The 15000-nt window shown below is 39.5% G+C and overlaps 1 protein-coding gene and 1 long non-coding RNA gene across 4 annotated transcripts in view; both read left to right on the top strand.

Moving 5' to 3' along the window:
* Positions 1 to 12397, top strand: part of LOC147846603 (uncharacterized) — a 151083-nt gene extending 138686 nt beyond the window's left edge. Inside the window, exon 3 of the long non-coding RNA XR_015479253.2 lies at positions 11975 to 12397. This is a non-coding gene — a long non-coding RNA (uncharacterized LOC147846603). The remainder of the gene's footprint in view (positions 1 to 11974) is intronic.
* Positions 427 to 7495, top strand: LOC100534875 (uncharacterized). 3 transcript variants are annotated; one of them, XM_087241767.1, is made up of 3 exons: positions 427 to 1113; positions 2079 to 4339; positions 6820 to 7495. In XM_087241767.1, exons 2-3 carry the CDS (start codon positions 3840 to 3842, stop codon positions 7241 to 7243), a joined length of 924 nt encoding a protein of 307 aa, XP_087097893.1. In that variant the 5' UTR covers positions 427 to 1113; positions 2079 to 3839; the 3' UTR covers positions 7244 to 7495. The 3 variants fall into 3 exon arrangements, with proteins under 3 accessions (XP_087097893.1, XP_087097894.1, XP_087097895.1); XM_087241768.1 differs by lacking the exon at positions 427 to 1113 and having other exon boundaries at positions 1976 to 2831; positions 2956 to 4339; XM_087241769.1 differs by lacking the exon at positions 427 to 1113 and having other exon boundaries at positions 2081 to 2267; positions 3755 to 4339.
* Positions 12398 to 15000: the final 2603 nt, after the last annotated feature.

Below are 15000 nucleotides of genomic sequence, written 5' to 3' on the forward strand. Positions count from 1 at the left end.
TGTAGCAGTAAAATACTATTAAAAGACGAGCTAAAAAGGTGCAATATAAGGAGTGATTTAAAAATAGACAGCGATAAAGCCACTCTAATCTCAAGGGCCCAAGTGTTCCATAACCGAGGACCCGCCACAGAGAATGCTCCGTCCCCTCTACATTTCAGTCTGGACTGGGGAACTAAAAGAAGATTTTGATCACTTGATCTGAGAGATCTCACGGCAGTGTACAAATGCAACAGCTCTGAGAGATAGGTTGAGGCTAGATTATGAAGGGATTTATACACCAGATTTATACAGTTGAAGTCTGAATTATTAGCCCCCCTGAATTCTTAGCCCCCTGTTTATTTTTTCCCCTATTTCTGTTTAACAGAAAGCCGATGTCTTCAACACATTTCTAATCATAATAGTGTTAATAACTCATCTCTAATAACTGATTTATTTCCTCTGTCATGATGACAGTAAATAATATTAGACTAGATATTCTTCAAGACACTTCTATACAGCTTAAAGTGACATTTAAAGGCTTCACTAGGGTAATTAGGGTAACTAGGCAGGTTAGGGTAATAAACGATGGTTTGTTCTGTAGACTATCAAAAATCTATAGCTTAAAGGAGTGAATAATATTGAGCTTAAAATGGTGTTTAAAAATTTAAAAACTGCTTTTATTCTAGCCGAAATAAAACAAATCAGACTTTCTCCAGAAGAAAAAACATTATCAGACACACTGTGAACATTTCCTGAATCTGTTCAACATCATTTGGGGAATATTTAAAAAATAAAAAAAATTAAAGGGCGGCAAATAATTCTGACTTTAACTACAAAACTATACAGAGAAACAATTTAAATGAACAACATAAAAATATAATTTGGTTCACTCAGTTTACTTATGTCTCATGTTTTGGACTGTGGGAGGAAACCGGAGGACCGGGGAAAACCCACGCAAGCACCGGGAGAACATGAACTCCACACAAAAATGCCAACTGTCAGGGTAGAGACTCGAACCGAAGGCATTCTTGCTGTGAGACCACAGTGCCAGCTATTCTTCATGCTGCCCTCTAGAGGAAAAAGAGGAGGAGAGCGGGTGGAAGGAGGGATTCTTCAAGACAAAGATGACTCAAGGTAAGATGCTAGGTTAGATAGGAATCGTCTGATTGGTGGTTCGTACATTAGCTTGACTCGGGGCCAGCCGTGTCGATCATAAGCACGTGATCCTCTTGAAATTAGTTTATAAATAAACTTCACTATATATATTTTTTGTTTTATTTATTAGCATTTTATTTGAGTTTATACTCATATTTTAGTGCAAACTGCTGTGAGAATGATAAGTGTTATTTATTAAAATAAAATCATTGAATAAAAACTTTATAAATCAAAATTATTATTATATATTTTTCTTAATGATTTTTAACTAAATTTAGTTATTTAATTTTGATTTTTGTAACAATTTTTATGAAAAAAAAATTCCTTGACAATCAATATGCCTAGAGATGAGGGGGAAATAAACAATAATTAACATCACATAAAACTTTGCTGACTTTGGTACCTAATCTAAATGAAAACAGAGATTGTGGCTCGGCAACTTTTAAAAGTTTATTCATTTTTATTTGAGTTCTTATTATATTTAAAGTTAAGCATAGGTTTGTTTAATTGTTACTTTTAATTTTTGATGGTTAAATTGTACCCGTATTTTCTTGGCAAGTAGTAATTACGCTGCTTATGTATTTGTCATTGTTATATATTTTTAATGTCTAACTAAACTTAAACTACTTCAACTTAAACCCTAAACTAAACTAAAATGGTCCCCTTGTCAACTACTAATAACATAAACCTTTTCATCTGTTTATTATCTACTCAATTAACCGCCTTTATTTCAAGTAAGATATTCTCTTATGTTGTAATGTCAGTTTCAGCTGACAGTGGTAGCCCAGGCATGCGTGTCTAATAGAGGAGTATATATAAATATGTCTGAGCGTGTCTAGAAGAAGGTTTAATGGCTTTGCATTGATTCCACATGCAGTCCTGATCAGCATTAAAGGCTTCAGTTCAGCTCTAGTGACAATAACAGCTGCTCACACTTTTTACAGACGGACCACAACCCTGGAGAAGTCACAGTCCAGATACACACCACAAACCTGGAGATAACACACTTGTGGAGGAGATCGAAACATTGAGAATTTACTGAGAATTTAGGGTAAATGCATTGCTTTTGAAGAAGAACAAGAGTTTGTATTGTAAACGCACTGCTTTTGAAGAGGAGCAAAACAACATTTGGGGTAAATGCATTGCTTTTAAAGAAGAACGAAACACTGAGAATTTACGCTAACTGCACTGAAGAGGACGGAAAACAGAGTTTACTGTAAATGCATTGCTTTGAAAAGGGCATTGTGTTTGAAGAGGAACAAATCTGAGAACTTACTGTTCAATGCTTTTTGAAGATCAACATTTTATTGACAATTTACTGTAAATAGTATTGAAAGGAATATCATAGAATTTTCGGAAAAACTATTGTAAATTCATTACTTTCGGCAAAGAGCAAAACTAAAGTCATGGCAAATGAACTGCTTTTGAAGAGCAGCAAATCGGAATTTGAGAATTAGTGGCTTTTAAAGAGGAACCAAACTAAATTTACTGTAAATTCATTGCTTTAAAGAAGACTGAAACAAAGTTTACGGTAAATGAATTGTTTTAGAAGAAGATTGAAAGTGAATTTACTGTAAATGCACTGCTTTTGATGAGAAACAAAACAGAAGACAGAATTTACTGTGAATTTACTGCTTTTGAAACTGAGAATTTACTATAAATTAATCGATTTTGAGGACCAAAATTGAGAATTTACTGTAAAAGCATTGATTTTGAAGACAAAAATTGAGATTTAACCGTAAAAGCATTGATTTTGATGACCGCAATTGAGAATTTACTGTAAGTTTATCAATTTTGAGGACCAAAATTGAGAATTTACAGTAAGTTTATCGATTTTGAGGACCAAAATTGAGAATTTACTGTAAGTTTATTAATTTTGAAGACTGAAATTGAGAATTTACTGTAAGTTTATTGATTTTAAGGACCGAAATTGAGAATTTACTGTAAGTTTATTGATTTTGAAGACCGAAATTGAGAATTTACCATAAGTTTATTGATTTTGAAGACTGAAATTGAGAATTTAACGTAAGCTTATTGATTTTGAAGACTGAAATTGAGAATTTACTGTAAGTTTATTGATTTTAAAGACTGAAAATGAGAATTTACTGTAAGTTTATTGATTTTAAGGACTGAAATTGAGAATTTACTGTAAGTTTATTGATTTTGAAGCTCGAAATTGAGAATTTACTGTAAGTTTATTGATTTTGAGGACCGAAATTGAGAATTTACTGTAAGTTTATTGATTTTGATTACCGAAATGGAGAATTTACTGTAAGTTTATTTATTTTAGGGACCGAAATTGAGAATTTACTGTAAAAGCATTGATTTTGAGGACCGAAATTGAGAATTAACTGTATATGCATCCATTTTGATGACCGAAATTGAGAATTTACTGTAAGTTTATTTATTTTAGGGACCGAAATTGAGAATTTACTGTAAAAGCATTGATTTTGAAGACCAAAATTGACAATTTACTGTAAGTTTATTGATTTTGAAGACCAAAAATTAGATTTTATTGTAAGTTTATTGATTTTGAGGACGGAAACTGATAATTTACTGTAAAGGCATTAATTTTAATAATTGAAATTGAAAATTTACTGTACATACATTGCTTTTAAAGATCAAAACTGAATCTACAGTAAATGCACTGCTATTGAAGAGGATCAAAACTTTTCAATTCAACCAGATTTGGTGCACTGATTAAAATGTTTCTCCTGAGGCAAAACATCTCAAAGCAGCACACAAGCAGCGATGTCATGCCAAGAAGTGGAGTGCGAAAATCCCATACAGAGGACTCGAAGAGACAACGCAAAGCCAGCTGCATGGAGAATTTATCCTCGGTGGAGCGAATCCGCAAACAGGCCACCAAACACCTGGGCTTTCGCACGCTCAGCCTGGCCATGCGTGGTCTGGAGGAGCCGCCGGAGGAGCTTTGGGAGATCCTGGAGCTCCAGAAACTCAATCTCTCCTTAAACACACTCTCCACTCTTCCGGCCGCTGTGGGGAACCTGCAGAACCTGGTGATCCTCAATCTGTGGGGGAACGATCTGCTGGATCTGCCGCCGGAGATCGGCCGACTGGTGAATCTACGGGTGCTTTTTGCACATAAAAATCGGCTGACGGACGTCCCAGAGGAGCTCGGACACTGCAGCAATCTGGAGGTGCTGAGTCTGGCCAACAACCAGATCAACGCGCTACCCAACAGGTGATGCTAATAAACCAACGCTAATGCTATTAGTCTGCAAACATGTTCATTAGAAAAAATCTACTTAATAAAACCCGCCAGATCCACACGCTGTCCAACCGGTACATTTACTAAATGAAAACTTAAGACATTCATTCATTCATTTTCTTTCGGCTTAGTCCCATTATTCATCAGGGGTCGCCAGTGGAATGAACCGCCAACTTATCCAGCATATGTTTTACACAGTGGATGCCCTTAAATGGGAAACACCCATACACACTCACTCACACACATACACTACGGCTAATTTAGTTGATCAATTCCCCTATAGCGCATGTTTTTGGACTGTGGGGGAAACCGGAGGAAACCCACACCAACACGGGGAGAACATACAAACTCCACACAGAAACACCAACTGCCCCAGCCGAGACTCAAACCAGTGACCTTCCTGCAGTGAGGCTAAATGCTAACCACTGAGCCACCATGACGCTGAAAGCCTAAGACAAATTTTGACAAAAACAATAAATAAATACAAACAATTTTGTGAAAAATTCCAAAATGAAAAATAATACAAAATTCACAATAAACGAAAACTAAAACTAAATAGAATCAACACTGAAATACTGACGGAAATAAAGCAAAACTAAACTATCGGTCAAAAAAAGGACTAATACTCTGCATTATGTTGTGCGATATTGACAAAAACTGATACAGTATCTCAATATTTTTAAGATAAATGCAATGTTAATTTACTAAAGTAGATTAATAAACTGAATCCGCTAAAATGCAACACACACAACACCTAGACTATGGGTCTACTAAGGCTAATAGTGAACAAAAACTATGAGAAAACTTTTAGGATTACAAAACTCAAACCAAACATAAAAAACTGAACAGAAAAGTTCACAAAAACAAAACAAAATCAAGAGTTCGCCCTCAGCTGATGATTGATTATAAAGCGTTTGGCATGCTGTCCCGGGAGAGAGCCCTGAGCTCATGAGATCCTCGAGCTGAGGCTCCCTCCCGTTTGCAAGGCGAGAGGGGAGTTTGAGCTCAGGTAGATGTGGAGAACTCCCCTGCTGTAGTAGCTGATGAACAGATAGTGATCGCTCTTAACAGATAACTACTGACTAGCATGTCTATGTGCTGGTGTGGATTAGTCAATTAACTTAAGCTGCATGTTTTTGGACGGTGGGAGGAAACCGGGGAAAACCCACGTGAGCACAGGGAGAACATGTAAACTCCACACAGAAACATCAGCTGGCTCGGTAAGGACAAGAACCAGTGATGTTCTTGCTGTGAGGCAACAGTGCTAACCACTGGGCCACCGTGCCGCCCATCTAGGAAAGGAGGAGGAGTAGGGGTGGAAGGGGGGACTCTTCAAAACCAAGATGGCTGTTAAATGGAGCTGAGGGTGTTTATAGTGGCTTAAGAGTCGTCTGATTGGTGAATCATAGATTGGATAATGCAGAACCGGCTGTGGTCAATCATAGGCACGTGATACTCTTCAAATTAGTGTATAAATAAACTTCACTTAACAAATTCAATAATGAAACAAACTAAACTGAAACGTACACTATTGTAGACACAGGTTGGAAATAAATATTTTGCGAAATTTTTTACGTTTTGCTATAGAGTTTGGGTAAAATGAATGTTACGGGCGCAGTGTGACAACATCAACTTCAGTTGCTTTTCACACTATTTAGATTTACAGCTACACACTATTGTCAGATAAAGGGTTTGTTTTCATGTGATTATTCGTGAAGAATTTGACCTAATCAAATGCGTTCGCCTTACTAACTTTATCCGTAAGTTTCTTTTTTTTTTTGTTCTTGGAGTGGTCAGCTTGCTCGGTAGCTCACCTTGTAAAGTGTTGTACATGGGAAGCAGAAGGGAGTGGAAAGCAAGTACAAAAACAACACAAAACTACATGGCCACGGTGCACTTTTCTCTTCTCGTTTGCTTTTGAAAACACTATCGGTTGGGTTTTTGACAAACAACGACTGCTATTGATCCTTTTCGCAATACTTACATTTACAGCTACAAATAATCACTGAATAAAGGGTTGTTTTCATACAGTTACTGTTGAAATTATTCACCCTTGTGTGAATTTTTCTTTTCTTCATCAAATATTTCCCAAATGATGTTGAGCAGATTCAGGAATTTTTCACAGTATTTCCTCTAATATTTTTCTTCTGGAGAAAGTCTTATTTTTTTATTTTAGAGCAGTTTTTAATAATTTTAAAGCCATTTTAAGGTCAATATTATTGGCCCCTTCAGCAATATTAGTGTTGGATTGTCTCCAGAACAAACCACTGTTATACAATGACTTGCCTAATTACCCCTGACTTGCCTAATTAGTGAATAATTGTGACTTCAACTGTTTATTATTCATTCATTCATTCATTTTCCTTCGGCTTATTTTGGATCATATTCATGATAGATCTTTGCCCAGCACTGTTCAAAACTGCTCACCTTTGATAACTTTGTCTCTCCAACAGCCTGTGCAGCCTCCGCAAGCTCACCAAACTGAACCTGAGCCACAACCGCATCCAGCACATCCCAGCCTGCGTCTACAGCATGCGCGGTCTGCAGTTTCTGCATCTGGCCAACAATCGGCTGGAGAATCTGGCCGATAAGATCCAGGAGCTGCAGAGTCTGAAGATCCTGATCCTGGAGCAGAACCTCCTGCAGGTTCTCCCCCGAACGCTGTGCTGTCTGACCGCTCTGGAGCTGCTCAACGTGGACCACAACGAGCTGCAGAGCCTGCCGGAGGACATGCACAGGCTGCGGCGGCTGCAGAAACTGGCCTGCCACCCGCTGGATAAAGGGCTGCATGTTGTCCACAACCCGCTGCTGAAGCCCATCCGAGAGGTGCTGCAGGACGGTCTGACGGGGCTCTACAGCTACCTCAAACCTGCATAAGGATTGAGAAAAGCTTCATCGTGGAGTTTATCAGTCCTCTACTCATCTGCATGCTGTGTTTAGCATGTGTCTCTTATTTAACACACCTGATTTAGATAACCAGCTCAGTGGTAGAGGATTTATGATTAATGCATTGTTTTCGAAAAAAAAAACTAAAGTGAGAATTTGCTGTAAATGCATTGATTTTAAAAAAGAATGAGGCAGAGTTTACTGTAAATGCACTGATTTTGAAGAATAAAACTGAGAAATTACTGTAAATGCATTTATTTTGAAGAAGAATAAGGCAGAATTTACTGTAAATGCATTGATTCAGAAGTTCAAAAGTGAGAATTTACTGTGAATGCATTGATTTTAAAGAACAAAACTTACAACTGCAACTCAGTACTGGGAAACACCCATACACTTTCATTCTCACACACACACACACACACACACTCATACACTATGGCCAGTGTAGTTGATCAGTTCCCCTATAGCGCATGTGTTTGGACTGTGGGGGAAACCGAAGCACCCGGAGGAAACCCACGCCAACACGGGGAGAACATGCAAACTCCACACAGAAACACCAACTGACCAAGCCGAGACTCAAACCAGTGACCTTCCTGCAGTGAGGCTAAATGCTAACCACTGAGCCACCATGACGCTGAAAACTCGAAACTGGGACTCGAACCAGTGACCTTCTTTCTGTGAGGCCACAATGCCGACCACTGAGCCACCATGATGACCTCCAATATTATTACCATAAATCAATTAAATTCTGTAAACAGCAGCATCTCACAGTCAAATCTCACACAATAACATGGAGGAACAAATAAAGAAACACACACACACACACACACACACACACACACTGGGTTACGGGGGATTAATCACAGGTTATTATTGACAGACGCCGCAGTAAATCTGATCTGAGCTCAGTCATTACACACATCTTCATCCGGACTGTTTCCATAAGCAGCGCCGATTGTTTCTGTCAGAGATCGGATCGTCCCTGCAGCACTTCAGCGCGCTTCAGTCAGTGATTCAGTGCTGTGTTTGGAACGTCTGCGGTCGTGATTATAACAGCAGATGATAAAATTATCTCTAAAAATAACTGAATGTCATTGCACTGCTGCGTGTGTGTGTATGCGTGTGTGTGTGTGTGTGTGTGTGTTTTAACACTACAACGCAGGACAATTGTGGTTTAAAATACAAACTAAAATAAAATAAAATGACAAAAACAAAATCAACAAACAACATGTGAAGTATAATAAATAGCCGCTATTACGCATTATAAAAGGTCATATTTTGGTTTGGGGGTCTCTAAAAACAGGCTGATCTGCATACAAGGTCAAAAAACCCTTTCATTGTCTTATCATTCATTCATTCATTCATTTTCTTGTCGGCTTAGTCCCTTTATTAATCCGGGGTCGCCACAGCGGAATGAACCGCCAACTTAACCAGCAAGTTTTTATGCAGCGGGTGCCCTTCATTGTCTTATAATCTGCATTTATTTTTAATAATTACACTAGTTTGAGCTTGTGAAATTCTGTTGGACAGCACTGTGAAAAGCGATTGGTTCAGCGAGCGATTGGTCCATGTGTTAAATTTCTGTCGAGAGAGGTCATGTTTTGATCCTCAATTGGTCTCACGCAGTCAAATGATGCGATTTTGCAGGTCAGAGTTCACTAAGCTTGTGAAACTTGTCGCGTGCGTATGAATGGAAGTCTATGGGGAGGAAATTCCAGTGTAACCACAGCTTTAGTGTGGTGCTAATCTGTGCTGTGATTGGTCCGATGACTAGGGTTGGGTATTGTTTGGGGATTTTTCGATACCGATGCTAAATTGATACTTTTAAACTGGTACCGGTGCCAAAACGGTGCCTGGACTGATACTTTTCAGCCACAAAATTTTGTTATATGACTTTGGATAAATCTTTTATTTGGCAAAATCTTAAAAAAAGAAAATTAATAGAACAATACAACCCAGGCTCATTCTGAAAACGTAGTCCCGTGGACGTTTCTGGAGACCACGAAATATGCCCAGGGAGGTACATATGGCTGCATTTCATTTTTTAAGCGAACACTACGGGGCGGTGTGACGCCGTTCCCTTCGTGCTTACCGGCTGACCACTTACCTCCGTGTGGAGGGCTTTCCTGCTGCAATCAGTTTGTCCGGTTAGCTCATCGTGTGCGTCGGTGGACTTCAGATGCAGAGAGGAGCAGTTGACCACGGCGAGCGGGTTCGAGGCCGGGGAAGAGCGGTTCCAGAAATCAGGTAAGACAAAAACAGAATAAAGTAAACGAGTTCATAACAGGGTGACAACGTGGTGAAATCCGAAAACGTGGTGAAAAAAACAGATGAGGGCTTTTCTTTTTCTAGACGGCTTTTCTAAATTGTTGCTCAGGTTTAGGGAAGTGTGGGCGGGCGGGTCAATCGCTAAAACTGGTTGGGTTCAGGGAAGGAGGAGAGTGGGTCAGCCGATTGGCCGGTCACGCAGTCAATCATTCGGTTAGTCAGACAGCGGCCTCTGGTGGGTTGACGCCAGAACAGCACGGGCGCGAACGGCACTCACGAGAGACATTCGAGATACGAAAATGCGCACAAAGCGGCCTCTCTTGTAGATTCGGGAAAAAAAACTGCACAAATACGTACCTCCCGGGACGTATTTCGCGGACTCCAGAAACGTCCGCTGGACTACATTTTCAGAATGAGCCTGGGTTGCAACAATATATAATTTAAGCTTAAAGTAGGGCTGTCAAAATCAGCAAGTTAACGCATGCGATTAATTTGAAATATTTAACATGTAAAAAAATAACGCAAGTGACGCAGTTGCATTTGTTTTTATGTCCTGTTGTGGCTGACGTGTGTTCAGGGATGGCGCGTGCATAGGCGCGACTTAGGCGGCTGCCTTGGGCAGCAGAATAGCGAGCAAACCCCCGGTCTCCACTTTCATCCGCTACACCCACCCCCTCCCTAACGGCACTCATTTTCATCCACGAACTGGTCACTTTCTTTTTCACTTTGGTGGCCAGAGAAACTGCAGTACTTGTGAACTTGTCCAGTATACTGTATTAGGTCTTGTGACATTAACTACTTGTTTGTACTAAAATCGTTGAAAGACAGCTAAATTAGCCTGATAGTGTTGGTTTTAGGTTTGATATTGGCCGGAAATTCGTGCACGCTGTTTTAGAAATAATCCTCGAATTGCATTGACAGAACCAAAGCCCTCGACTCCTGCTGTGGGATGAATGTTTGGCGGTTGGTTGTCCTGTGTCATTTTTAGCCATTTTACTTCTGTTTTATACATTAATAATGCACGCTGTGCCATCCATCAAAACTTCTGCCCTCGGGCAATGTGAACGCACTCGACGTCACTCAAATACACCCCTCCAACTGATTAGCATAGGCTTTGCATACAGGTCAACGTTGAAAATAAAAACTGAAATAAAAGTGTCAATAAAAGAAAAACTTAAATGTCCATTTTAATTTGAATTGTGTCACTATTATTGCGAGAACATTAATAACAAGATTTGTAAAAATTGTGTTTGCATTTTATTCTTCAGTTTGGTTGGTCATTTTAATATTGGCAGTATTAATGCAGAAATGCAGATGAAATCAAATGTTATTTCTATTTCTAAAAATTATCGATTTGACCGGGACGATGTTTTGTCACAGTAAAATGTAAACAAAAATTAAATAAATTCATTTAATTTACAATTTTGGCAGACATTTTGCGAACAGTGTTTTATACTGAACATGCTATCCTGGTTTTTATTTCAATTTCCAATGTTTATTGATACATTTCAAGAGTTCACGCTTGCAAACATTTAAGTATAAGGCGTATTTGGCGTGCTGTCCGGGAAGAGGGCTCTGAACTCGGGGAAGATGCCCAACTCGTGTTATTTCCCTAATCAGGGAATAGAGAGGAGTTGGGATTCGAGCGAAGTATCTAGCCCGGTCACAGAACGCTCCCCCCGGGAATGTAGTGCTTAATAGGTGAAGTGTCGGGCTGGTGGAGGGGTGCTAAAGTCGTGAGATACTGCAGGTAAGACAACTTATAGGGGTTTGGTCAAGAAATGATTGGATAATAGAATAATTTTCAATGACGTATTTAATGCTGAAACTTCTGCGCATGCTCCTCCCGAAATTTGTTTACAAAAACATCACTTAAAGTTTACATCACATGCTCACAGAGTATATGTGAGAGCCCAATGCAGGAGTGCATTAAAGCAATGCAGTTAAACAGCAGCATATTCCTCTACTCTTAACCCCCAAGTAATACCAATCTTTATAAATAATGTTTTACATTTTACACTCAATTCTGTCTAAAATATATTGAATTTGTTTTCTTTTGCTAAAATAGATTCTTATCAAATTTGACTGCAAAGTGCAAACTATTTTTTTTTAATTTTTGCATTAGACTAAAGCTGCTTATTTCTACAGCTTTTATATAACGTACGTCACGACTAAACAAGCGGATAGTCAAAAGCGACATTTTAGGTGCGTTTGACTTCATGCAGCGCTGTCCAGATCAATCAAAATCTGTCTTAAAGCGGTGCATGCTGGTTAGAAATTTTGTCCTGATTGACGCTGCACCGATGCCACGTGACTGTCACATGTGGCCAGAGATGAGAAGCAACAAAGTACAAATACTTACTGTACTTCAGTAGATGTTTCTGGTTTCAGTACTTTACTCCACTACTTATTTTTCTGACTACTTTTTACATTTACTTCTTACATTCTTACTAGGGTTGGGCATCTAAGCTATAATGCCGATCCGATACGCATCTCGATACAAAGAATACGATCCGATATATTAGCGATACATTAGTGACATATTGCGATGCAACACGATACGATTCACACCCATATCACGATACAATGCGATAATTCAGCACTAACTAATTAGATCAAGTTTATTAGATGATGTGAAAGAGGATGCTGTGCCATTGAATGAGTTTGATTATTTATTAACCAAGCAAAACCAAGACTTTTTTTACAAACTGGCTTTTCTCTCAGAGCCAGAGTGTCAGTTTACAGTAGAGGGCCATTTTAGAACATATAGCACATATTATTTAAGTATTTTCAAGATAAACAGAATGTATAAGTGCAATATATATTAAAATATATATATATATATATATTTGCACTCTTTCTACATAAAGGTTTAGCATTGCACAACAAGAATTGTGATTTAACTTTTCAACTATGAAAACAAGTTTTACAAAGATATATTTTGCCACTGATTATTCAAAACTTAAGGTTGTGAACTAGCAGTGTTATGCTGCTTTGAAACATCACTGTCACTGTAAACAACAGGCTAATAAAAATATAACAAACCAGCAATCTTCTTGCTGTGAGGTGGTCAAACTACCCACTGTGCCACCGTGACACCCATTCTTTTTATCATTATTATTATTAATATTATTACTATTATTATTATAATTAAATACAAATTAACAGGAGGAGGTGTTTAAAACCTTCGTTCTCCGTGACACTAGGCTGAATATCTTTGCAGATGAACAATGCAATAACATCCGTTATTGGCGTAGAGCGAGCAGAACTGTTGCGCATGGAAAAAAACTTGCAATGCTTTTCTCACCACTTTTGGAGCTGGTAGCTACAGTTGAAGCAGTGCGAAAGCCGGGGATGCAGGAACACTGGAAGATGCTTTCACAACAACACCGTGGCGCCGCTTCAAGTGAGATTTCAGATTAGTCGTACTGCCCGCGTATTTTACAGATGCGCGGCACATTTTGCAAATTGCATCTGTCCTGTCAAGTCGTCCATCCTTAAATCCATAATGTTGCCATATTATGGAGCCAGGACTTGCGGAATTTCAATGAATTGCAGTTTCAGTTACTTTCACATTGGCCTCCTGAGGGAGAGCAGGAGGTTGCCGCTTGGTTCACACCGAGAGCGGCCAAGGTCGCTCTGGCCTCCCTGGCGACAACGCTGTCTGCCTTCAGCTCCGGCGGCGAGAGCGTCAAAACTCGCTACATTGATCTCGTATTTAAAGGAGCCGTTGCAGATTATCAGTTACATTCCTGCATAAAACATGTTTCTAGCGTGAAAATGTTGCGCACTTCTTATCAAATTTATATAACAATGGAAGATCAAGTTGCGTGTGGTGTGGCTTTGCTCTATTTATCAACTATGTGTCCATATGTCTGAAATATCCTGAAGCAGCTGTCGTGTGAGATTCCCGCTTTTTTAAAAATAAATATATATAACATTAATGCACATCAGTAACTCGCCAGTAACTTATTTAATGAAAGTTCCTGTGAGAAAAAATTGTAAATAATTGGAAATCCAGCGACTGCAATAATCAAACCCTTGGGAACAACTGTGGTCGGAACCAAAGTTCACAGGTCTGTGTTCTCTGAACTCCTATCAAGCGGTGGACGTCTTCATTCTGATTGGTTGCCGCCGAACTGCGTCATAGCTAGGCCCACACGGAATCTGCGCGCGCAGACTTCCGCAGATTTCTGCAGATTTTAGCCCATCAGTTAATTCTGTTTATTTACTTGAGTAAATGTGTAAATCGGAATTTATTTAGTTTTTATTCAGCAATTTATTACTTTTTATTTAATATATTAAGGTTTTAGTTATGATACTCTGCTGGATACACTTAAAATAATTCCACAGAAATCCGCAGATTTTTACCAAAATTCTCTGCAGAAATAGCAAAAAACGTCCGCTGATTCCGTCTGGCCCTAGACATAGCTCATTACCATAAAGTTGACTTGATTTCAACTCTACTCGATGCCCATGCAGGCGAAGACGTACCGCGCGGCTCTCATTGAAAATGAGTGACTTCCGGCTACTTTGACGCTCTCGCCGTTTTCGTGTGAACGTACAGTCAGTTTCTGTGTCAATGAACATGTCGGTGGCGTCAGAATGACATGACTCAAATTAGCTACTCAGTAGCCATGTTGTGAATAACTACTTTGGAGGGCTGTTCTGATCTAAACTATGGCAATATTTATTTGTCTATTTGTGCTGTAATTAGTTGCCAGATCATGTCACTGTGATACAGAAAGGAAAAGACAGCACTGCACAGCACAAACAAAATAAACATGTGAACATAGGACAACAGTGGCGCAGTAGGTAGTGCTGTCGCCTCATAGCAAGGTCGCTGGGTCGCTGGTTCGAGCCTCGGCTGGGTCAGTTGGTGTTTCTGTGTGGAGTTTGCATGTTGTCCCTGTGTTGGTGTGGGTTTCCTCCGGGTGCTCTGGTTTCCCCCACAGTCCAAACACATGCTGTACAGGTGAATTGGGTAGGCTAAAGTGTGTATGGATGTTTCCCAGGAATGGGTTGCAGCCGGAAGGGCATCCGCTGCGTAAAAACATATGCTGGATAAGTTGGCGGTTCATTCTGCTGTGATGGAATAAACGAATCTCCTTTATACAAACACACATACACTTTCTAAACGCTCATACACACACTGTTTCTCTTACTGACATGCCACACACACTATCTTTCCTACCCTCTCTCACACACACACACACACACACACACTCAAAATCTTTCTCTCTCCCTCATTCTTTCCCACACACACACACACACACACACACACACACGGCTGACAAATCGCATTAGTTGCAATAATTTAATAATTTCACCTTGCAAATAAAACTGGCTTGACCTGAGCTCCTCGGGTGTGTGTGTCTGACAGAAAGGGAGAGAGCGCGTGTGTGTATGTGTGTGAGTGTGTGTGTGTTTGAGGAACTGCAGCGCCCTCTATGAGTGAAACTGCGCCAACACACCCCCAC

The sequence above is a fragment of the Danio rerio genome, chromosome 2 (genome assembly GCF_052040795.2).
Source record: "Danio rerio strain M-AB ecotype USA chromosome 2, GRCz13ab, whole genome shotgun sequence".
Taxonomy (NCBI): domain Eukaryota; kingdom Metazoa; phylum Chordata; class Actinopteri; order Cypriniformes; family Danionidae; genus Danio; species Danio rerio.

Coding starts and splice junctions, on each gene's coding strand:
- LOC100534875 (XM_087241767.1), top strand. CDS start 3,840: ATGTTTCTCCTGAGGCAAAACATCTCAAAGCAGCACACAAGCAGCGAT. Junction 4,340..6,819: donor ATCAACGCGCTACCCAACAG/GTGATGCTAATA, acceptor TCTCTCCAACAG/CCTGTGCAGCCTCCGCAAGC.